Source organism: Nipponia nippon, unplaced genomic scaffold, assembly GCF_047370975.1.
Source record: "Nipponia nippon isolate SJK-2023a ecotype South Korea unplaced genomic scaffold, ASM4737097v1 scaffold_8, whole genome shotgun sequence".
Lineage (NCBI taxonomy): Eukaryota > Metazoa > Chordata > Aves > Pelecaniformes > Threskiornithidae > Nipponia > Nipponia nippon.
The window spans coordinates 47,765,441-47,788,803 of record NW_028262402.1 but is presented as its reverse complement, the minus strand read 5'-3'; the positions used below and the strand labels follow the sequence as shown (position 1 = coordinate 47,788,803).

The window sequence follows — 23,363 nt, the reverse complement described above, 5'->3', positions numbered from 1 at the left end:
GTTAGGCTAAACTGGTTTTCTGTTTCCAGAGTTGTTTTCGGAAGTGTTCTTCTATATTTGCAATGTGCATCTCACACCATGACTGTATGTATAAAAAGATTAGAAAGCCCAGCTTCAGTCGGTAAATTAAACAGAAAGCTGTTTGTTTTGAAAAATTGTCTGAAGCTGCTGCAGTCAAAGCCGGCCACAGATTTGTATTGTTATGTGCGCTTTGTCTCCCTTTTCAACAGTATGTACTAATAATGAAAACACACTCAAATCCATCATGAAGAAACGGGACGGGAAAAGGGATTTGAGCAACACCAAGAAGAACCTGCAGTTTGTCGGCATTAATGGCGGGTAAGAGACCTGTCTCCAAAAAAATATGTCGTTGTAGCACTTTCACAGTGGGACAGAAAGGAGGAAGGCAGGAGCTTATGCATGGCTTTGGCCTGTCCTTCAGGCTGAGGTGCATCTGCTGAGTTTAAGGGTTGGAGGGAAGAACGGAACAGCTGAGCTCATCTTAATCCTCTGCGAACCTTTTGTGCTTGCAAGTCATACGTGGCATCAGTCTCAAGTGCCTGTAGATTAGATTGCTGCCAAATTTAACACAGGAAAATGAAACAAACTCAAAGAGCCAGGCAGTATTTCTCAGGCAATATTTTAGCAAGGAAAACTTTAGTACATATTTGGCAGCTGACAAGCACAGCATTGTACTCTTGAACAATACAGCAAGAGATGGCATTGCATAAGAATTAACTTTTCTGGCTTTGTGCTACATAAATACAGAAACTTTACTACACAAATACAGGAAACAGTATGGAAAATTACCTTCTTTTAAAATATCACCCTTGCAGAATGTTGCAAAGAACTTTAAAATGGTTTCACCAAATTGTTTTTATATAGCTTTTCTAGCCCTTTCCTCAACTTAGTTTTTCTTTAGTACAAATGCTTTGTGCAGTATATAGCCTAAATATTGCAATTACTTCGTTTCATACATATTGGCTAAAAGTATTATTACTTACAGTGGGGCAATGTTATAACTCATAAATCACTGTTGTACATTAGAACAATAGGCTTAATACATTAATTCATCAGCTGTTAAGGTTGGTGAGAAAAGACAGTTTATTAGAATCAGCATTATAATTGTCCAAATCACTTATATTTCACCTAAAATATCAAAATGTTTTGGATTGTTACAGGTAAAAACGTTTAAATTGTGGCTGTTGTCTTTAGATAGGTTTGTTAGCTTCCTTGCTTGTATCTGCCTAGTAAGGCAACAACACAATTGACTCTGAGCAAAGTAATTCATTTTGGGGCTAAAACAAGTTCTGACAGAGTGTTACGACTTCTGTTTAAAAAAGGTTGTTCTTCTTTCATTGCACACTGTACACATAATAATCACAGTGTCAGCTGGCAGTGGCACCGAGTTCAGTGAGTAGAAAAGGTCTCTGACTAGAAAACAGGAGGGCTAAGCCTTTGCAAGACATTTTTCAACTTGCACCAGTGCACGTGGGTGCTGAGCGCTGCTGAATGGGGCTGAGCAAGCACCCCTGCCCCTGCCCGTTCTCCCCCAGGTACGAGACGACGTCCAGCGATGACTCCAGCTCTGAGGAGAGCTCTTCCTCGGATTCGGAGGAGGAGTGTGAGGGCCACGAGTACCCCCACAGCCGGCACACAGAGGAGGGGCAGCCCGTGCCCTGCACCCCGGAGGTCTGCGCCCTGGGGGCAGAGAAGGACAGCCCCCCACCAGAGTGCGAGGCTGAGGAGGTGGAAATCAGAGAGAGGTAGGCTGCTTGCCCTCTCCCGAGCACCTCCGAAGGGGTTACTGCCGCCTCGTTGCATGCCGCGCGCTGCGTGCTGTGCCCGTGCTGGTGGAGACAGCACCAGCCCCCGTTGCTGCTTGACTGCTGCCCACTTCCCTCCTCCCCAAGCGCATAACCAGAGGTGGTTTCATGGCAAAACAACTGTGTGTGAGCGGGGAGAAGGTCTCGGAGAGTGTCCTTTCCAGTGGCTGACCCCAGTGGCTTTAAATGGTCCATTTATAGTGAGACCCAGGTGGCTCCCCCCCCCCGCAGAGGCTCTACCAGGTCACAGACAGCACTCATTTGGGAGCAGGCAATGCCTTATTAACAACCTGGTCTGTAAAACAGTAAGTAAGCAAGCAAGCAAGCAAATGAGTCTTGAACCATGCACACCAGGTCAGCAGCCTGCTGGGAGCACATCTTCCATTTGCACCTTCCACAGCATCTCAGCCATGGCTGGTACGGCTCAGTAAGACGATGGGGTACAGCAGCAAGGAGGTTGTCCAGTCCTGAGATCATGTACTTCATATGGATCATACATTATCATATACTTTAAGGCCGCCATCACGCACTTGTTCAGCATTTCATGCCTAAGTTACTTTTCAGATTGCTGGTAATGAGCTGTGTAAGGTAGCATTTGACAGGCAAGGCTTTTTTTTTTTGGCACATGGAAAGCAGTAGTGTGGTGAGTTTTTACTCATTCTTGATTAGTGAATGGACAAAAGGAAGTACAAACATAGATAGTGAAGGGATATTTTATAGATACTGCGTTTCGCAGATGTTTACAAGTGTGCTAGCTTGGAAAATTATGTAAGTGGAATACTAACAGTAAGAGAGCTAAGACAAAACTAGTATGTCATGTTTCCCTGGAGATACAGCTTAGCATCAAACTTATCTGTAATTATCAACTGCTAAATAAGAGAGATGCAGAAATTCATAATTAAGGGCTATTTGTAGGCCTTGGAGCTGTGAGTTTTAAAGTGCCCTGAGCTTTATTTATAACAGTACTGTAGCCTGTTATTTTACAGGTCGCACGAAAAGATGGGCAGTTTCTCAAAGAAGCTCTCTAATTTATATTTGCCCTAGCAAGCAGGGATGGTGAAGAGGGGCAGCAGGACAGCTTTGATAGCCGTGTGTACGTGAGGAGCATGTTCTTTGCAAGCTGCCTGCCCTGGCAGTGCCCCTTCGAGGGGAAGAGGCAGGGCGCATGGCCACATGGGACCAACCGTGGTCGATGTGATGGTAGAGCATTTCGTTGCTCTGGAAGCACCAGCAGCTGGCTCGTAATGCTGGAGGGCTAAAATGCCTGCCTTACACAACTGAGTGTGTTAGCCTCTCCACTTTTTGGGAGAATTTTCCTGGAAAATCGCCATTATCCTCTGTGGCAGGTTGTAGGCAGAGGTGGCTGGCCACAGCCTGGCGTGCCATGTGGCACAGGCGTGAGCCTTCTTATTTTCAGCTGTTCCCTGAGTTTTGAAATTTGTGATGGAAAGGGGGCAGAATTGAAAAGATGAAGGGGGACTGGAGAAAGAGAGTAAATTTCCAGAGTGGACAGGATGAGAAAGTCTGGTTCTGGTGAGCAGAATAAAACTGGAGCTGGCAGGGAGGCACCACCTGTGCCCTTTCCCACCCGTTAATTCCTTTTCTGTCACAACTATCAGCATTTTCTCTTGTTAATCACGTAATCAAAGCACAGAGTATGTAATACATGCTCTGCAGTTGCACAGCAGTGGGTGAGAATTTCCACTGGAAGGGTTGCCAAGTCTAAAGCACAGAAGTCATGTGTTGCCTACTCTCCATTCCCGCTGCTCCTCCCGCATATATCTGGGAAAGACATTTTTCCTCCTTGCGGAGGTCCGCAGCCCTGCCAGCAGCTCCGCTCACCACGGAGGGAGTCCCCGCAGAGAAGAGCTGCCCAAGCGGCTTCTGCGTTGCAGCAGCTGATGGCTTGCCCGGAAACATTCACTCCCACACAGCTTTCAGAAAGGTAAATGTTAATGTGCTGAAACAGCGAGAGAAAAATTTAAATGTGCCATGTATTCCGCTGTCTCCCTCAGATACGAACTAAGTGAAAAGATGCTCTCTGCCTGTCACCTGCTGAGAAACAACATTGATGACCCCAAGGCGTTGACCAACAAAGATGTGGTAAGCAATGCAGGGCAAAATTGTCTCTGAGCTGCAACAGAAAAACTTCAGGGAGGGGTAACTTCTGGTTTTGCAGGACCAGCACCACAGTGGCTAGGCAGAAGAGGACTTCATCTTTCCTGGAAGAGTCACAAAGTGCTTTTCTATCAGGAGACTTTTGTCCAGAGAACGCACTTATGCTTTGCGTGCGGGGGTGTTGTCATCGCAAGGCACACACATCAAAATAGTAACGTGAAAGTGCAGTTTCAACACATCCGTGCATGCCCGTGTTATTTTTGTAAGTGTTGCTTTAGCACTGCTGTGGACAGCTCAGGCCTTGCATTAAGACGGTGAGGAGCCTGTTTCTTCTCATGACAAAAGCTCAGAGTCTGTTCTGATACTGAACATGCTCGGCCTCCTTCTAAGCAATAGGGGTACTGTTCCTGTCTGGCTGACGGTGCTGGTAGTTTTTATCAGTGCAGCAGGGAGTAAGGAGGATTCATTGTTAATACTCAGTCTCAAGAAAGAAGGTTGTATTTGTTTCATATATGAATTGCCTGTATGCCTCGTATAGGAATTGCACATGCTATTTTGTGAGGGCAATCTGAAAGCAAAGGAACACTGCTTAGTGATATGACATTGAATTTTGCGTTTGTTACAGTTGTGTGGTGATGTGAAAGGCAACAACCCAGTGCCAGCCTCCTCTACCATAGATCATCTGCAGCTTCTTAAAGACAATAATATTTTCTGTAAGACACAGACACAAATATTGTCTGTGTTCAGTTCTGACATTTGTGGTCCAGAGAATGTTTTGAAAGGTTGTTTAATACAGTTGTGGTGGGTCATTCTTAGTCCTGTGTCAGTCCTTCAGGAGTAGTTCAGGCATTCAAACAGCAAATGCTTCAGGCCCAGTCAGAGTGGAAAGTGTCAAAAATGGCATAACCGGGTGATAATCTCTGCCTTGGAAGTGTAATTTGAATTTACATGTTTCTTTCTTGTGCTTAAAGTGTTTGCCAGCACAAGTGGTGCTTTGTGTTTGGAAACTGCAGACTAATCAGCTCTTATTCTCTGTCTGTTTACTGATAAAGAAGTCTTGTCCAAAAAGGGTAAACTTCAGTACAGCTAGGGATCTGTATAAATTGTCCCAACCTCTTCCAACATACTCAGATCTTGTAGCTGCTGTTTACACCAGAAAGAGCTGCGGACCGCTCCTTTTGGGATGTGATGGATTACTTGAATAAAAAAAGTGTACCATTTACTTAATAATGCGTGTGATACTGTGACCATAAAAATAATTTCTTAGTGGTATTTTGCACTCAGTAGTGCGTAAAATAAATAAATAAAAAAATTATATCTTGTCACTTTATGACCACTTTTGTGTTTCAACTCTGTATGTTCACAACACTCGTGGTCTCCTAACTCAAATAGTTGGACCTTGTAAGTTTTTATTACAGTAGTACTGACATAGAATATTCTGTATATATGTATATGTAGTACAGATACATACATAGTACTGATGCCTGTAGAATATTCTTCCTCTACCAGACACAGGCCCCCTCTAGAACTACTGGAACAGGTCCTCTGGGTTTTCCCTAGAGGCTAGAGAAGCGTGCTGAGTGTCTTCTCTGCAAAATTGTCCTTGAACTTACAGGCCGCCTTGCAGGTGGGGGTTTATAAGAAGAGAAGAGAAGAGAAGAGAAGAAGGACATGGTGGTCCTTCCAGGTTAGAGAAATTGTCTCAGAAAGTCAGAGTTGGTGGTGACGGCAGGAGCCCCCTTGGCTGACAGCTAGATCTGCTCTGCCTACATTGTTCCCAATAGACAGTTACCTGGCCTAAGAGGCTTCTACCCCTCCACCCTTAGTCCATATCAATGGGAAAATTTATCTTGAATATCTAATGTGCATCTTCTCATTGCAGCTAAAATCCCTTACTAATACAGCCAACCATCTCCTGCAGGTGAAGAACAGGTTCTTTCTTTTCTCACTGCAACAGCCTTTTGCACTGTAAAAATGTCACGGTGTTCCTTTCCCCAGCTGTTCTTTCAGCAGAGAATCTCTGGTCCTTCCTGTCTGTCCCGTAGATTTCATTGATTTCTAATCATTCCCGCTGCTCACCTTTGAAACCGTTTCAACAGAATCTTTCTTGTCATTCAATGATCGGACCAAACAAGGTAGTCCAGCTGTTGCCTTCACAGTGCTAGGCGGAGAGAAGGGACTGCATCAGATGCCATGCAATCTATAATTCTGTTTATTCACCCCAAAACAGTATTTGCCTTTTTCATTTGCCAGTGTGATGTTGACTCAGGTTCAGCTTGTGATCCTGTGTAATGCCTAGATCTTCTCCTGCGGAACTGCTGCCCAGCCATTTCTCCTGTACTTTGTGCATGTGACAATTCATGCCTCGGGATTGGGCCTAATTGACTTAGCAAGCTGTTGTTTTAAGTCCCCAAGAAATGTGTGTTCCCACTGCTCTTAGTCTTGGGTTCATCAGGGATTTATGAACTTAGTTCTAAGTATTTCATGGAAATGGTTACTCTAAGTCTTTTTTTTTCTGTTCAGCAGTATTTGATACCCATTAATTCTGGAGGTAATCTCATCCTAAAATTCTGTGCCCTCAGAGGTGAACCATTCCTGAAAATTAGGTGAAATGAAAGGAGGTAAACAACTGATGTTTTAAAGAGGGGTTTAATCAGAGGGAAGGCTTCAGTCCGTACATCTTGTTTGTGAGCTGAATGCTTTCTTCCCACATTTGACTAAAAAAGGCTTGACCTCCTGCATTGCTGACTTGTGGGATGGAAAATCCTTTAAATAGATTGCCCATACGTAAATTTTTCTGTCTTGGTTTTGGCAGAGGTTTTGTTTAAATACCATCCAGCACGAGTGGTTTCGTGTCTCAAGTCAGAAGTCAGCTGTCCCTGAAATGGTTGGAGACTACATAACTGCTTTTGAAGAGGTTTCTCCTGCTGTCCTCAGACATATCATCAATATGGCAGATGGGAATGGAAACACGGCTCTGCATTACAGCGTCTCACATTCTAACTTTGAAATTGTAAAGCTTCTTCTGGATGCAAGTAGGTTGACTTGTTTGCATATTTTTTTAAATTATTTTTGGGTTTTGCAATCCTTACAGGTGGAATTCTTGATGAACAAGAGGTCAAGTTCGGGCTTCCTCCAGTAGCTGTTTCAACTGTTGTTACATGGTGGATCACTTGGGTAGTCTAGAATCCTAGACTAGGATTCTAGATTCTAGAATCTAGAATTTCTAGTGCTAGCTTTGGAGGTGATGGTTCTTGAAGAAGTTAAAAAAATATTCAAGTAAATTATATAGAGTTGACCAGTGTTAGGGACGGATAGGTAGATCCCTGACTCTTGGACTGTAGTCCAAGTTGAGCATCACCAGCCTCCAGCAGTTTTCTCTGGAGGCAGCACAGCTGCTGCTCAGCCAAAGGTAGGGTGCTGGTAGAGGAAGATGCATTCAGGTACGCACATCCAAACTAGTCTAGCTTTATCTTACAAGAGCAGAAGCTTTTTCTGGCCACCACCTTGTCACGTCTGTACTGCTCTCCTCAGAAGCTGGAGCTATATGGCATTCTGCCATATAGGAGCATTTCCCTGGTCCATGAGCAATGTGATGATGCCTCATTTAGTTGCTTTTGTTGTTGCTTCCTTTTCTCGATCCCCTTGCCACATGCATGCAGAGAGGGTAGTGGCAGAGGGGAGACTCCAGACATGCGCTAAGCCAGAAGGCAGTCAGCAGAAGGTGCCACACGTTGGAGCTGGTCCCAAGCAGGATGTGATCTTTTTAAGCCTAGTTTTGCTCCCTGACTGAAGTGTCTTTCCCTAAACTAGTTATAAAACCTGTCACAGTTAGTTGTGAAGCTTAACTAGACTAACGACATGGCTGGAGTGTAGGCCTAGCAATATTTATAAATCCAGAAGGGTCACATAAACAAGATAAACAAGGATATTAATGATACAAATCTCAGCTTTGATAACCCAGCACGACTGTCACTGCAAAGACTTCCTCAGCAGGAAAGCAAGTGCTTTGAAATCTCTGGTCCTGTTTGAAGGCAGCCTGTTGGGAAGAGTGAGTCACGGCGGGGGAATGCAGGGAATGTCAGGAGCACAGTGAAACGCAGCAGCACAGCGGTGGGAGGACACTGCCTCTCTGCTTCTCTGGGTGTCTCAGGGTAGCATGAGCACACTCATCTATTGCTGGAAGGCAGGACTGCTGTAGTTTACAGCAGCTGGTGTCTTCCTATGAAGACAGCAGGTTTTAGCTGTAAAATCCAACAGCCACGACTAGTGCCAGGTGTGTGGGAGCACACTGCACGTGCCAGCACTTGGAAGATAGTTGCAAACAGGCAAATTCCTTCAGGTTTTGACAGTCTCCCTGTGGACCATGTCTAAATGGTCACTACAGTCAGCTTTGCAATGTGATTATACCACAGGCAGATTCTTGGTCCAAGCACTCTGTATCTGTGTGTTTGGTGGGAAGAGCAGATGAGACAAGAGACTCCTCTGTATCACCATGCAGTGTTACCAAGAGGACAAATAGGAGAACAGCTCTGCTCGTTAGCCATGTAGAAAAGGAGCTGAAATAGGACCTCAGAAAACACACCTGTGCTGAAGTAGTCAAGTTAGGAGAGCATCACTTCCAATAATTATGCGTTACTTGTGAAGTAATGCATGTAGCAGTGTCATGTTCTGTGGCTTCAGTGGCTTCCCAGAAGTGGCTTCTGAAAGTAAGCTTGGGCTACTGGTTATAAGGTGGCACAGGTGATATCTATAGAATGTGAAAAAATGTGCATTTTCTTATATCTGCATTTGTATTGCTTCTGCAATGTTCTTTTCACTTAAAAAAAAAGCCTTTGGCAATAAATCTGAAGAATTTCCTGAAACGTTTTTGCTTGTTAAGATATCTGTGGTGCAATTTAACCCCAAGTCTAGAGATACTGTTTATGTAAGTCTGAGTCCTTGCTTTCCAATACGATAAGCACACTGAAAGCCCTGCTGCCTGGTAAACTAATAAGCCCTGCTGGATTTCTGCAGAATTTTAGGAACAGAGACAGACTGGAGGTTAGACTTGAATGAAAAGGAGAACTCTTGTCAGCTGCTGGCACTAGTCAGAGGACTTGACTGTATTTGTTCCCAGAGTATTTTTGTTCACAGTCAAATACTCTGTAGAGCTGGAAACAGTCTTTAATTGAAAGGTTTTTTCTGCAGCTCCAAAACATGTCCAAGTACACTTGCAGATCTTTAAAATAACACCAATTACAGGAAAATGTTTGTGCTGGGGAGAAACAGCTCCACTGAGCACGTTGCTGGGCCGTTTTTGTTTTGCAGTGTGGATCCCCTCAGGAAAGGAGCTTAAAGACTCTCCTGATGGTATTCCTGGGGTTCGGACCCATGACCCCTATGGTCATGTCAAATTTCAAAATGCTTGCTTTTGCAAAAGAAAAAAAACGCACAAAGAAAGCCCTAAACGATGACATATAAAATGGCCTCGTGCTCTCCCTTGTGTTGCTCACATAGTAGAAGAGAATCCTTTTCTTCCTCAGGCTCAAGAGCACCCTTGTTTATTTTTTTTCTTCTCCACTTTCCCTCAAATTGCTTCCATTATGAAAGCAATTGCTGCCTTTTCTTTTTATAGGCTGCTCTACTAACAGTTTGTTCAGTTCATTAGCACAATTGCTGCTTTTTGGGTTCCTGCTTTCCAAAGAAATTATCTCATCCCTCTGCAGATGTCTGTAATGTAAATCATCAGAACAAGGCCGGCTATACCCCCATCATGCTTGCTGCGCTTGCAGCTGTGGAAGCAGAGAAGGACATGAGGATAGTGGAGGAACTGTTCAGCTGTGGGGATGTGAATGCTAAAGCCAGCCAGGTCAGTCAAACAGTTCATGAGACACTGTTCCTACTCCTGTGGCTTTTTGTGTCTTTCCTTCCACGCTCCCATCCCTGCTCCATCGGTTCAGCTTTTGCACTCGTTCATTCTCACCCTCTGCAGTCTTTGATGTTTGTGTATGTTTTTGATTGCTGTATACAAAATGGAGCCGTGGAAGAACAGTTGAGCCTCAGGTCTGGGTCTCTTTTAAAAAATGAAGATTGAATATTATATGAAAGAACCATTACTGAATTTTAGGAGGCATTTACAAATTTTGCACCATTTAGTTCCTTCCAAGGAACTCGAGATGTCTGGAAATAGATCCAATATCTTCCTTTAATTTAATAAAGAGCTGTGTGAATGTGGGATATATTATGCATAAAAGGTATTTAAATAATGGCATGCAGAGCATTGAGAGTGCTGTACAAAATAACATTCCTCGCCTCCCCTAGAAGAAGCACAGTGCCAAAAAAATAAGTGTGCACACTTTGTCACTGATTGTCTGTGTGATGATTTAGGTTTTCCTCTTCTTTACATGCAGGCTGGTCAGACCGCACTGATGCTAGCTGTGAGTCATGGGCGGATAGACATGGTTAAAGCTTTACTGGCCTGTGGTGCAGACGTCAATATCCAGGACGATGAGGGCTCTACAGCTCTGATGTGTGCTAGTGAACACGGACATGTAGAGATTGTCAAACTTCTGCTGGCTCAGCCTGGGTGTAATGGCACCCTGGAGGACAACGTGAGTAGCCTTTCCAGATAGTGCTTCATCAAATAGCTTCTCCACTCTGCAATGTTTTTCTAATTCAGCTTTTTTGATGCAGTGGAGAGCTGCTGAAATCTACTTATGTGAATCTCTGACTCACAGTGCCTAAGTACCAAATGCATGAATCCTTTGCTTAGTGGTAGCAAGTGGTGGGATTATTTGGCTATCTCTGCTTTTCTAACAGACCTACCCAGTAGCTATTTTTGTGGCTAGCCGTAGCTGTGCAATGGCCAGAAGAGATAAATCAGTTGCTAGCTCATGGTAAAACGTCTTCCCTTCTCACATTCCTTCCCCCTTTCCCAGAAGTCTTCCAGTTTTCAGTCAGGACCTTATCTGGTGATTTAATGGCCTTGCTGTGTTGATTCCTGCATCTGTGGCAAACATCAGCCCTACAGTTCTCTCCATTGTTCACACAGTATCTACACCATGACTTTTGAGAGTACAGGTTTGGTCTCAGTCATGAAGCTACATTGTCCTGACAATAAACAGAAACAGGCTGTGGCTTCAGTGCCAAGTGAGACACTTGCATGTTTCTTGTTTGCAAGGATCATTGCAGCCTACAGCGTCAGCAGACAATTTGATCTGTAGACTTCTCAAACGTGAAAAGTTGACTTAGCTGGTTTCTTGCCAGTACTGTGTTCTTGTTAACAGCATCACTTCTCGGGTATGTTTCCGTTCTTCCTGTTGCTTTCACCCACTGAGCACTGAAATGGAGCCTGGGTTTGGGATATGGGAGGGCAGCGGGTGGTCATTTGTTGAAGCTGTTGCAGAAAAGTAGAGAGATCATTTCTGTTCATTCACTCACCTGCTGCCGGAGCCACCTCAGTTGCCCTATGGTGCCAGCAGTGTGTAATGGCTGGCCTGAGGGGAAAATGTAAGAAGGCCTCAGTGTAACAAACGCTTTTGGGGGCAATCTACATTACTGCAGCCTGGATGCTGGTAGCACTATTAATCACCAAGTCAATAATGAAAGTCTTTATGGGGACATGACACTTAACTATTCCTATAGGCAGTTTGATACTGTTTCCCAAGCACAGCTTGTCTGCTGCTTATTTTATAATGGGCTTGTCTGTGCTGAGAGATTGTGAGATTTTAGCGTTCCCCTAGCTATCCTGAATGTGACAGTGATGCTTTTCCAGTCAGCATGATCAGTAGTAAACTGAGCTTCATCCTAGTGATGTGTGCCACTCTGACGGTGATTCAGCATCTCTCTTTAAGAACTTGGCTTTTCCTGGTGTTGACTGTGGAGTATTTGTTGTGCATTTGTAGTGCATTATATTGCACTGTAGTGGAGAGCTCTTCTAGCTCCCCATCTGCTCAGGACAATTAGATTTATGTATAATCCCTCCTTGTAGTCTCATAGGAATACTTTCCACTTGGATGCTGTCCATCGTGCCCCATGCTGGAAAAAGGGTTTACAGTTTCCTTAAACTGGTGCCGACCTCTCTAATACCAGTGCTACAGCAGTGGCTGGAAAATGTGCTCCATTCAGAGAGCCAACATAAGAGGCAAACCCTGTGAGAAGACATATCAAATACTGGCATTATTGTGGAAACTTCTGTGCACAAGAGCCAGAAGCCAGGCAGTGGACCAGCAAGCCACTGTGAGATTTGTGCCGAGGTTGTAGCTGCCTGCCTTGTAATTTTAAATACCATTGGAGACCAGGGGGTTGTAGCCATGTGATGCACTCATTTCAGGAAGGGAAGGAAGCAAGAAAGGCAGAGTTGGGGATGTGGCAGCTTCGTATAAGTGTGCCTTTCTGACAGCTCAGAGGTTCACATCGCAGGTTGTGTGATGTCTGCTTCTTCCTGGACCAAACATGGTCTAAAGGGAAAACAACAGGTCAAAATATTACCCTTCAAGCAAAAGCAGCCTTTGCTTCTAGCAGCCTCAACAGCTACAGTTTCTGAAAGCTTATCTTCTGAGAAACGGAGGTGACAGTATTCGACCAGGAAAGTCCATTTGTTTGTAGTTAAGACTTCCATCAAGGAGCATTTGGAATTATGAATGCAACTGCTCTTAGTGTTAATGGGAGCTATGACACAACCATTATCATTATAACACAACAATTATCATGATATTTGATTAGCATTTATCCCTCCCTTATCTTCTCTTCCACTCCTCACTGACATTGTAGTTTCTCCCAGACAGACCAATCTTCTGAAATCACTGGTCTTACACAGCACTACATGTAACGTTATTGTGATTATGGCGTGCTCATTCTTCCTCGGCAATAATCGAGACTCCTCATTGAGAGAAATTATGAGGCCTCTGACAATTGGACTGCCTCATAAAACAGCAGTGCAAGGCTTATTGTCAGTTAATTATAATAAAAGAAATTAAACAAGACTCTAAATTAACCCAACTGTCTGTCTGAGCAGTGGGGCCTCCACTTCGTAATTTCCCTTCTCAGTGGGCTGATGGGGCTTTTAAGAGGTCTGTTAATGCACACAAGCACTAATTCTCTTCTTCCTTCCTTCTCTCAGGATGGCAGCACAGCACTTTCAATAGCCCTGGAAGCTGGACATAAGGATATAGCGGTTCTCCTTTATGCCCATGTCAACTTTTCCAAAACCCAGTCACCGGTTAGTACACAACCTCCTGCAGTTTACGTTTTAACCCCCCCAGCAGGTGTACAGCCATACCGCACGTGAATTTTCAAGTTTATTCACAGGACAATTTTTATGCTGGTAAGTGAAATGTACATTTCTAAATATAGGTTGTCTGCAGAAGGCTGAATCCTGGCTGAAGGATACCTCCTCCTCCCTTTTGTCTGGGGGTGAACATAGCACACTAGCAAGGTTCACTGACTCTGGCTAGCATGTGGAGGTGCTGTTGCGTCATTGTAATGCTAATTATTGACCTGGTCACCAAAACACAGCTGTTTCTGGAGTTACAGCTGTCCTAGGTGTTCTGGCAAATATCCACCTGCTCTCAGAGCCCCAGCTCACCCTTCTGATAAACTGCTGGTAAACGTTTCACTGTCTAAACAACATGCACTCTCAGTTAGTAGGCTGTATGATAGCTGGCACTGTTCTTCCTAAAATGGAAAAAAAAAAAAAAAGAAAGATTAATCTGTGCAATTAAAGGCAAGGGATTGAACAGAGTGCTTCTGAGTGCTGTGTTCTCATTTGGCTGGCTGGAATAATTTCTCTTTGATTAATTGTTCTTTCCTCTTTTCTAGGGCACTCCTAGGCTTAGCAGAAAGACATCTCCTGGTCCCACCCACAGAGCCACGTTTGAGTAGTAGTGCATGAATATCTGTAAAAAATCTCTATGCCATCTTTAAGCTGCTAAATGTTACTGTTTTACTGAGACAGATACTGAATGTAATTGTCTTGTGCCTGAACTCACCAGCAAAGTGAAAGCAGAGATCTAGTGCTAAAGATAGAAAACTGTAAACTTGAAGCAAGCGTATAGTTAAGTAGTGCTCAGCTGAGAACCTTAGCCAGAACTGTTCTTTTGCTCACCTACTTGTCTTTCTGTACACTGGCATACATCCTGTTTTTCTTTGCTGTAGATTATCCTTTCCTATGTTATGTGCAGCCTAAGACTTCTAAAGCTATCCATGCAGGGGTGTCCTGGTGGCTTGTTTTTAACCATTCTAAAACATACTTATATTTACTGTGCCTAGACTTTATCAAAGTAACCTTTTCATAAATTTCATTCCAACATGATTTTGATGTTTTTAATTACTTTGAAATTCATAAGTTGCAGTCGCTTATATAGTCAGCTCCATGGATCTTGAGCTGGTGGGTGAGTGGGTAGGTATTGGGGATAGAGCCTCTTGTCAGGTCTGAAGTTCACTAAATAAGTTGTTGCTAATTGGGGATAATGTATAACTTTTTATACGAAAGATACTAGTATCTATAAAATTAACTCGCACAGTATTTTCAACATTTTATATTCCTTAATAATTAAAAACTACATGAAGAATTACATGTCCTGTTACCATATTTTTATTAACTGTGTCAGTGTATAAGCTCCATACATGTTTATTGGAGAGTAAAATTAGAGGTACCAGCTGTATATTCCCCTTGAGTGGAACCGAGCATAGTTCTCGGTGCATATTTATGGAATGCTATTACCTTGTCACATTCACTTTAGTCATATGTATTGAAATGTTTGAAGTGCCTTAGACTCTTGCCATATTTTCAGAATAAAATTTCATTATGCTGTTTTACTCCTCTCCTGTTTTATGTGTGATTTGTCATCATCGAGATACGCTGCAAATTACAACTGCAGAGGCAAAACAGGATAGATTGGTTAAGTCAAGGCAGGGAGGAGTGGATAGCTCAACCCTTGCGGGTTGCTGCTGCGAACAGCATCAGTGCCCAAACTAGCGTTTTCCTGCTGACTGGCAGAGTAAAAAGCTTTGCCCAAGATGACCTGCCTTTGCTGGTCTTGCACTTGCTGCAAAGGTTGGACCCTTTGCTGTTTGGGAGAGAAGTGGCCTCTCTCTCAACCGTGTGCAGCATCACGGGGAGGCACCAAAGGATGGTGTTCAAGCAGTTTGATCTAGCTCTCTGCAAAGTAGTTATCACCTGAAATAAAAGCCTTTGAGCTTTATCTTCTGAACAATCCTGGCAGCTTGGTGAAGGGGACGCTTTTTAGATGGCACTGGAGCAAGTCCTAAGCTAGTGCCTCTGTATCCTTGTCAGTTCAGACCTACCTGATGAGACAGAGAAACACACTTCAATGCCTTCCTTCAAGGGACCCACGCTCCTGTTCCTCTCTGTCCTTCCTCCATCCCTCCCAAAGTCCTTATCAAACATAGGATAATAAAGATCCCATTGGATAAAGGAACTATGGTTTCCTACATAGTCCCTTTCAAATAGGCACCCGCTGAAGCCATCTTTATCCCACTTGGCCTACATGGATTGGTGGCTTCGACCGCATGAAGTTTCTGTGAGCTCTGTCAGAGCTGGTTTGGTCTAGCTCTGCAGGTACTGCGTGATACCAGTGCCAGGCTGGTACCCCTGTACTAGGGAGCATCCCCTGGGCAAAGGGCAGGTGAAGTCTCTCTGCTGGCAGACACACATGTCTTAACATAGTGGTTCCAAACAAGCTCCCCCCCTGCCCCGAGGTCAGTCAGTTTTTACTATTGCACACCTCTGGCCAACTTTTCTTCTCAGTCTTCATGTAGCATCTAATTTTGTGTGGATGCTGTCTCACCTGTGTCCTACTTGCTAGTTAAAGAGGTATGTCACCAACTTGCCAAATTACTGTGAAAATAAGATCTTCCCTCTGACACCAGACTGACGGCAAATGGCAGCAGTAAGAATAGCAGCTGTAAAAAATTAACAGAAAAAAATGGGAGCCGTAAAAAATTAAACAGAAAAAAATGCCCCTCGCTTTGCCAGCCGCGCTCGGTCAGAGGCAGTGAGTGCAGGCTGGCCTGTGTAGCAGGGAGCCGAGCTGTGCCCCACGTGCACCCACCCGATGACCAGACACTTGGTCATACGCAGTGCATGACACCAGCGCAGGCTTCCCAATAAATTCCTCATTCGCTTAGGAGCCGGGTGGGTTTCTTGTTCAGTAGAATTAGTGCAGGTTGCATCTCCCCACCTTGGGCATGGCAAGAGTGGCTTCCGTTTCATTTTCAGATCTGTTGATCCACCACCTCTTGCCACAGTGCTAACACCTGTCTGGAAAGCAAACTCAGGGTAATCTGTTCTTGTCTTCGTGAGTTTAAAACACACACGGTGCTGGAGTTAAACAAATCAAGCTGATGAAGTGGAGAAAAAGGATGACTGCTTTAATCTCTCTGCAGAACTTGTTCTAATTTTATAGAAAATCCAGTTCACTTATTCATACATGCTTGCCTGTATCTAATGGATTAAATTCTTGTCTTGTGGAGAGACATTATATTGCCTGGACAGAATCTGGACCAGGGACAGGTTTCTACTTTCAGTTTTACCAAGAATATAATTTTTATTTAGCACGGGTTTGACCAAAAGCAGTCTAGTTTAGCCTGGAGAAGAGGAGGCTGAGGGGAGACCTTACCGCTCTCTACAACTACCTGAAAGGAGGTTGTAGCGAGGTGGTCGGTCTCTTCTGCCAAGTAACAAGTGATAAGACGAGAGGAAATGGCCTCAAGCTGCGCCAGGGCAGGTTTAGGTTGGATATTAGGAAAAACTTCTTCACTGAAAGGGTTATCAAGGATTGGAAGAGGCTGCCCAGGGAAGTGGTTGAGTCCCATCCCTGGAGATATTTAAAAGACGGGTAGTGGTGTTTAGGGACATGGTTTAGTGGTGGACTTGGCAGCGCTAGGTTAACAGTTGGACTTGATGATTTTAAAGGTCCTTTCCAACCTAAACAATTCCATGATGCTGTGATTCTATAGCTGTGCTTTTTTAAGGAAGTTAGTAATCATACCTTTAACTTTGGCTTATATCTCATGACAGTGGTTTTAGGTAGTCCTGCGAGGAGCCAGGAGTTGTACTTGATGATCCTTATGGGTCCTTTCCAACTTGAGATACTCTGTGATTCTATGACAGCAGTTTTAAAGCCTGTAGATATGCTCCACAGTCTGACTCTGTTAAAGAGTATGCTGAGCCGTCTGATAACGTCCTCTTCAGTGGTGCCACTGTATTGCTGTAGGAGATGCCTTGATTAGTAACATGTCCAATAGATCTTTGCTCCAAAAATAGTTTTTTAAATAATGATCTTTGTTGCTGCACTACTACGTTACTACTGTGCTTCATTTCCACACATGTATTTGTACATACTGCAGGCTGAGGCTAAAAAAAAAAATTGAAACGCCTGTGAATTTAGCTTTTCAAAGCAGAGGGCCATGACTGTTATTTTCTGGGTTGGCACAGGTCCCTGTCTCTCCTTCCACAAATCAATGGGAGTCCTGCGTGCAGTGGGAGTCCTGGGTGCGCAACTATCGTAGAACGGTTTAAAAAAACTGGTCCAGTGGTTTAGGTGACTAATGACATGGGGAGCATCACCAAATGTACTTTAATACATTTTTTTTACGTAGAAAAAAGCATAGGAAGAGAAATGCAGAAATAAACATTCCTTCTTTTTTTCTCCCCCTCCCCCCCCCAGAGAACTGGTATATCAGAAACCAACACATTAGGGGTTAAAATTTTCTAAGTGATTGCATTGCTTTCTAACGGCCTCAACTGGCAGAAGCCTGGGAAGGAATCTGACCCTTCCAACTGCATGCAAGAGTGAGGTTACGCAACTCAGAGTTCCTGGATTTATTTAGGTGCCGTTTTCCTGGTAAGCAGAAGGGCTGACCCAGAATTGTCCTCCTAGAGCTTTGGAAAATGTTAGATGAAGCTGTGGACTTGGCATTTCTGTGTAATGTTCAGTTTCTTCCCAAAAGCTCGTTGCCTTGGGTTAAAATCCCTTGTAAAGCACAGTGCCCCCAGTTTTAGCTGTACGGTGAAGTAGGCCATTGTGGTATGCCATGTCAGGAAGATTGCCAACAGCAACTAAAACTTTGTATGTGTTGGGGGATATAGGTGAAAAGTACAGAATAAACTATTTTACCAAAGTCAGTGAATGTCATTTCTGGCCTAAAATCCTACTGGGGAGACTTAATGGATTGAGCAGTTAAAAAAAAAGAAAAAAAGACAGACAAGGAAAAAAAGAAGAAAGAATAATTACTTCCCTTTGCATTTTGTTCTCTTGGATGGCACTCAGGTCTCCAAGAGGTTGACACCTGAAGCAGTTCACACTGTGGAAGTTGGGCCCTTCCCCAGGAAATAGTTAAGAAGTTCCCAAAAGTGTTTGTATCCACTGATGCTCTCTGCAAGCCAAGTTTAATTCCACCTGCTAATGCTGGATAGCGTTTATCACAGGTGCTGGTATTAAGGGGTTTACCATGCATGCCAGCTCTGAACTGAGCTCCCCCTACACACTCTCCCTGGCATTTGTTTTTCTGTTCAGATCAGATGATGATTGACTCTCAGTATATCCAAGCATGATGTTGTCATCACCTTTGAACTCCAACTGCCAGTGAATATATAAAAGCTCTGGCACTTCTTCAAGACTGTAAAATACGTCACTGTCTTTTTCCAGTTACACTATCATACATTAAGTGAAGCTGCCACTTATAATCACCCTAAGAGATAAGAGACAAGGGTTACTGGTACCAAGATTTAAAATGATGGAAATTAGCCAACACAATATTGATCTAAATGCAATGACTGAAGAAGGCATTTTAGCAAGATGTACTTTCAGAGGTTTTATCTTCTTGATACAGCTGGAAGAACTCAAGTTATTCTAGAAATAGCTTTTATGTCTGTTTCTCCTGGTGTCTCATACTTCTGGCTGAGAAGTCTGGCTGCTCGGGGTCCAGTTCAGCTATGGTGTGAATAATGCAAGGCTTGGCGTCGATCCCTGACACACAGGACTGGCTCTGTTTGCTGGGATGGAAGCGGCCCAAAGGCTACAGACGTTCTCCTGCCTTTGAAAGGCAGCAGCAGAGCTGGCCGAAACAGCATTCACACTCTTACTGCAGCTGCGAGCATCCCTCTTCACTGGGCTCTGTGTCTGCATGTGGGTCTGTAAACTTCATCCCGTCCTGCCCTTGTGCTGCATCCAGGTCCCTCGAATGAAAGCTTAACTACAAGCATTTCCTCGCTAAAAAGAGAGGCTTTCAGACATTCAGTTCACATGGGGATGCTTGTGCCTGCCTCTGAGAGCCTGACATGGGAAAAGGGACAGAGGTAGGAGGTCAAGGAGCCATGCTGGAAAACATGCAAGGAGGATTTTGCATTGAACGTTCTCAGAAATGGCCACAATGAGATTAGAGGAAAGGGGTACCCAGATTCACATTTGTTTCATTTTTCAGTTGGGAACTGTGAAAATATTAGCTTTCACTACTCACAGCCTAATGCAATGCCTAGGGAAGTCAGTTAAAAAATTCCTGCCTGTTTCACTTCACTTTGGCTTTTGTGTCTCTGTGCACGCGTACACCGAACAGAAGTGCCTGCTTAGAGCTGAGCTGCCTAGTTGCTGTCTTTTTCCATCAGCTGCTCCACTTTCTGTTTGGTTGGTATGACATGATCCAACATATCAGTACCTCATTTTTTCTCAACAAGAAGAGGACACTCTGGACAGCAAAGTGCTGTTAAGGAGCTGCAGAACTGCAGACTATCTGCAAGAATATTTGGGAACCTCTGTGTAAGATAATATGCAGGAAATACTATAACTTTTTTTTTTTTTTTTTTTTTTGCAAAGATGATTGTAACAATGTCTTAAAGTTGTTTGTAAAACGGCACGTCTGTTATCCTGCCAGGTTTTTAGGCAATGGGAACAAAGCGCGTGAGTAAATCATGCTGGAAGTAGTATTGCCTTACGGCTGTATGCATACATTGGTCAATATATCAGACAGTTCTTTATTATAGGTGATTAATGAGTTCAGTGCCTCAAAACCTCTGTTGTAAGTGTTCTGCTTCCTTAATGATATGCACCTTCAGCTCTTCCTGCTAAAAGAAAAAGAAAAGAGTGAAGAGGCAGATTAATAAAGATCCTTCTCTACTTCCTAGCCATGGTATCACACCTTTCTTTGAGACATGAAGAGCCACCTGCTGTCTCTGGCAGCCGTCCTGCGGTGCCCCTGCCTTGCTCTTGGGCATTTTCTGGGGCCAGAAGCACAACTTTTCTCCAGTCCCAGCGGTGAGCGAGACTTAGAGCCAGCCTCTTGGCACTGCGGAGGCGTGAGCAGGCAAGGGCTGGCCCAGGAAATGGCTCCCCCCTCCACGTGCACTCGTTCTTGCAAATTTATCATGAGAATTTTCCAGTCCAACCACATATATCTGCTCAGAGGCCCTTTATTGTGGTGGTTTAATCTGCATCACTAGCCTAGCAGGAGAAGCCAGAAGCACGTTAATGCCTTCTGCAGCAGATGCTGATTTGGGAGGAGTGTGAGCAGAATAGCTCTACAAAGAGATTCAGAGAGATTAGAAACACAGGATGATAATAAAATGAGATTTGGTTTAGGAAAATCAGACTGAAACAACTGAGGAAAAATAATGTAAGTTTGTGGGAGTGAGAGAAAGTTAGAAATCTGTAATGCTGAAAGAGAACTTGCCAGAGAGTGAATTAAGTAAGAGCTGGCAGTGCAATGAGAGCAAAAATGGACCAGAGTTGGCAGGGTGATGAGGGCAAATGGTCCGTGCGTTTTTTTGTTTGCTTCAGACAGAGCAGAGAGGCACCTGGCCCTGGAAGATGCAATGCAACTTGGCCCCAGGGAGACGGCTCCAAAGGCTGCCACCGTCAACCCAAAAAACAACAGCTGTTTACAAGTTGGAAGCTGAAAATAAGGAAGAAGCTTAAAAGGATACTTTTGTTTTGCTGAGAGACAAATCCTGTAAATAAGGAATTAAAACATTCCACAGTATGTGACTGCTGAAATAACACGCCGTACAGATGATTTGCAAAGGGGCAGCAAAGCAAAAAGATACAGCTGAAGGTGAGAAAGTTCTGCAACAAACAGGTTTTGGTTCTTGGGAATCCTGGGTGAGTTTTTAAATGAATATGAGCTTGTCACCATCTGTGTGTTGTGTCACAAGATAATAGCCCATTCTGCCCTTCGTACGACAACCTGTATTTAGTCAGAATTGGGCCAAGAACTGGAGACAAAGGAGACAGGCGTAGCTATATGAAAATGGGTAAGTATGCGTGTGAGTTTCTGCAAACACGGCACGGATGAGACTCTAAACCCCTCCTTCCAGCTGTGTGAGGAAAACCAGGTGCCGCCGGCCCGCGGGGGCCCGCTGCTCTGCGGGGGAGCCCAGGCCCCGCAGCAGGGCCCGGCGGCCTCCCGCCGCCTGTGCAGACGGGATAAACCCAGCACCGCTGCACGCAGGCGGACGAAAGCCACCAGCCTCTGGCAGAGCAGTTAGTTACCGGAGTTTGGTTTGGTTTTTCTTTTTAGCATTCTGGTATTGCTTCTTTCATTGTCCTCCTCTTTTAATACCCCCCTTTCAACTGCTGACATTTCAGGGCTGGCATGTTCGAGCCAATATATATAAGTCTTGGTCTCAGATAATTATTTTCTCTAACTAACTTAACACTGAAAGAGTAGCCCACTGCTTTCTACCCGAGTTTTGTGTTTACAAGGAGGCCCAGCAGTATTCTCCTGAGATCTGGGGTCAGGAGATGGAAAACTGCTGTGGCCTGTGCCCTAGCATTGCCTTTGGAAGAAGTGACGAGCGTTGCAAAACACCTGCTAATAGAAATGTAAGCTCCATAGACACAGAAAGGAACCTCACCATGTAACCTTGTGCTAAACCACGAAACCCCTACAGCTCTTCTACCAAATCAGCATGGAAGAGGTTCAGGAGCCTGACATTACCTTCTAGGAAATCTCTAGGGGTAGCATTTTTTGGCTTGCGAGGAACTGGTTTACGCAAGAGCAAGAGATATTAGGATTGCTACCTGGCCTCTGAGATCTACCTCTTCTCCAGGAATTACAGTTTCCCTCAAATTACAGGATGATTTTCTTGAGGATAAGAAACTCACCTGCTGTGCAGCCTGGTGCAGGAGACATGTTTCTGGTGTTCAAGTGTGCGTTTTCCAGCTGAAGTGTGATAAACGCACAAACATGTCACTCCCCACCCCTGGCCAGCAGCCAGATCAAAAGGGACACTTGCCCTAACTTAGAGCAGCTGAGGATCAAGGCTGAAACTCTCTTCCAACTGCAGAAAGGTTTGTGTATTATTTTCTTCAGGCCTAAAAGAAAAAGGTTTCTTCAAAGGCAGGTACAAACCTGGAAAATAGGCTATCATCATCTACCATGGGCCTGCCCAGAGAATGCCATGGTCCGCTGCTGGCATGCCTTTATTACTGAGGGACATGAAAACGAGCTGGGTTGGACATGCTGCTCCAACACAGAAATGCTTGAGCTGAGGAACTAGCTATCCCAAAGACTTTCGCCCGAAATGTAACACAGATGGCCTGAAAGTACCTGAAATAGCTGATTGATTGCCTTCCACAGGCAGCAAACCTGATCTTCTTCTGCGGCTGAGCAGAGCTGAGTGTGTCGATCTCAATGTTAAACAAAAACACAGCACAAGGATGCCTAAGTTGCCATCCTGAACCTTCAGGTGCCTAATGAACAACCTTCTAAGACCTCATTATTGTGAATTCACAGAAGCTGCCTTCCAGTAGTGAAAAGGCAATCTCCGTGCCTTAGCTTTTTAAAAACAGGTAAGAGAAAATAATAGCTTAAACAACCATGCAGTGAAGCTATGTTTGTTCTCACCCTTACTTTGTGTTATCTGTTACAATTTCTAAGGGTATTTAAAAAGATTTCACTCAGGCAATGTGAATATTTGCATGCACTTAGCTGGGATGGCTGAGCTGGGCTCAAAACACCTTTATTCTGGCACCTGCAAGAGACACTGTTTGCATAGGGATGACAGAAAATTAAGATGTCTGACTAATTAGTTTCCACACAATGTTCCCGTCACCCGACAAAGCATCTCCATGTCTAGAGAAAGCCAGCCTAATTAAAATTAATAGCCTGACAGTTGAAATAATTTGTAACAATGTGTCATCTTCCTTAGCATCTTCTAGCCAACAGAATTAGAGAAACTCAATCACTCCTAATTAGCCAATGTGCATATAAGACGTACAGAGATCATCAACCTGACACCGCTGACTGACATGCAAGCGATAGAAGAAAACTATTACCTAAGGAAGCCAACTATCTAAGTGCTCTGATTATCTGTATCTTGATAGCACTAAGCAAAGCCTCACTTCAGAGGTGTAGGTCCCCTGGGACCCAGATCTCCCAGGTCCTTCCTCCAAACTGGATTCCTGGCACGGAGGAGGG

At 44.2% G+C, this 23,363-nt stretch overlaps 1 protein-coding gene and 1 long non-coding RNA gene across 5 annotated transcripts in view; one reads left to right on the top strand and one right to left on the bottom strand.

The window, feature by feature from the left end:
- KANK1 (KN motif and ankyrin repeat domains 1) overlaps positions 1 to 14,749 on the top strand; it is a 132,248-nt gene extending 117,499 nt beyond the window's left edge. For all 4 annotated transcript variants that reach the window (XM_087742153.1, XM_087742154.1, XM_087742152.1 and 1 more), the window contains 8 exons: positions 231 to 339; positions 1,557 to 1,766; positions 3,842 to 3,929; positions 6,760 to 6,979; positions 9,653 to 9,795; positions 10,337 to 10,537; positions 13,048 to 13,146; positions 13,746 to 14,749. In XM_087742153.1, coding sequence (XP_087598279.1) covers positions 231 to 339; positions 1,557 to 1,766; positions 3,842 to 3,929; positions 6,760 to 6,979; positions 9,653 to 9,795; positions 10,337 to 10,537; positions 13,048 to 13,146; positions 13,746 to 13,808 — 1,133 coding nt within the window. In that variant the 3' untranslated portion in view covers positions 13,809 to 14,749. The remainder of the gene's footprint in view (positions 1 to 230; positions 340 to 1,556; positions 1,767 to 3,841; positions 3,930 to 6,759; positions 6,980 to 9,652; positions 9,796 to 10,336; positions 10,538 to 13,047; positions 13,147 to 13,745) is intronic.
- LOC148050608 (uncharacterized) lies at positions 10,547 to 22,070 on the bottom strand. Its single transcript, XR_015701040.1, has 3 exons — positions 22,049 to 22,070; positions 16,940 to 17,158; positions 10,547 to 12,385 (listed from the first exon to the last, which is right to left on the bottom strand). It is a non-coding gene; the product is annotated as an uncharacterized LOC148050608 (long non-coding RNA).
- Positions 22,071 to 23,363: the final 1,293 nt, after the last annotated feature.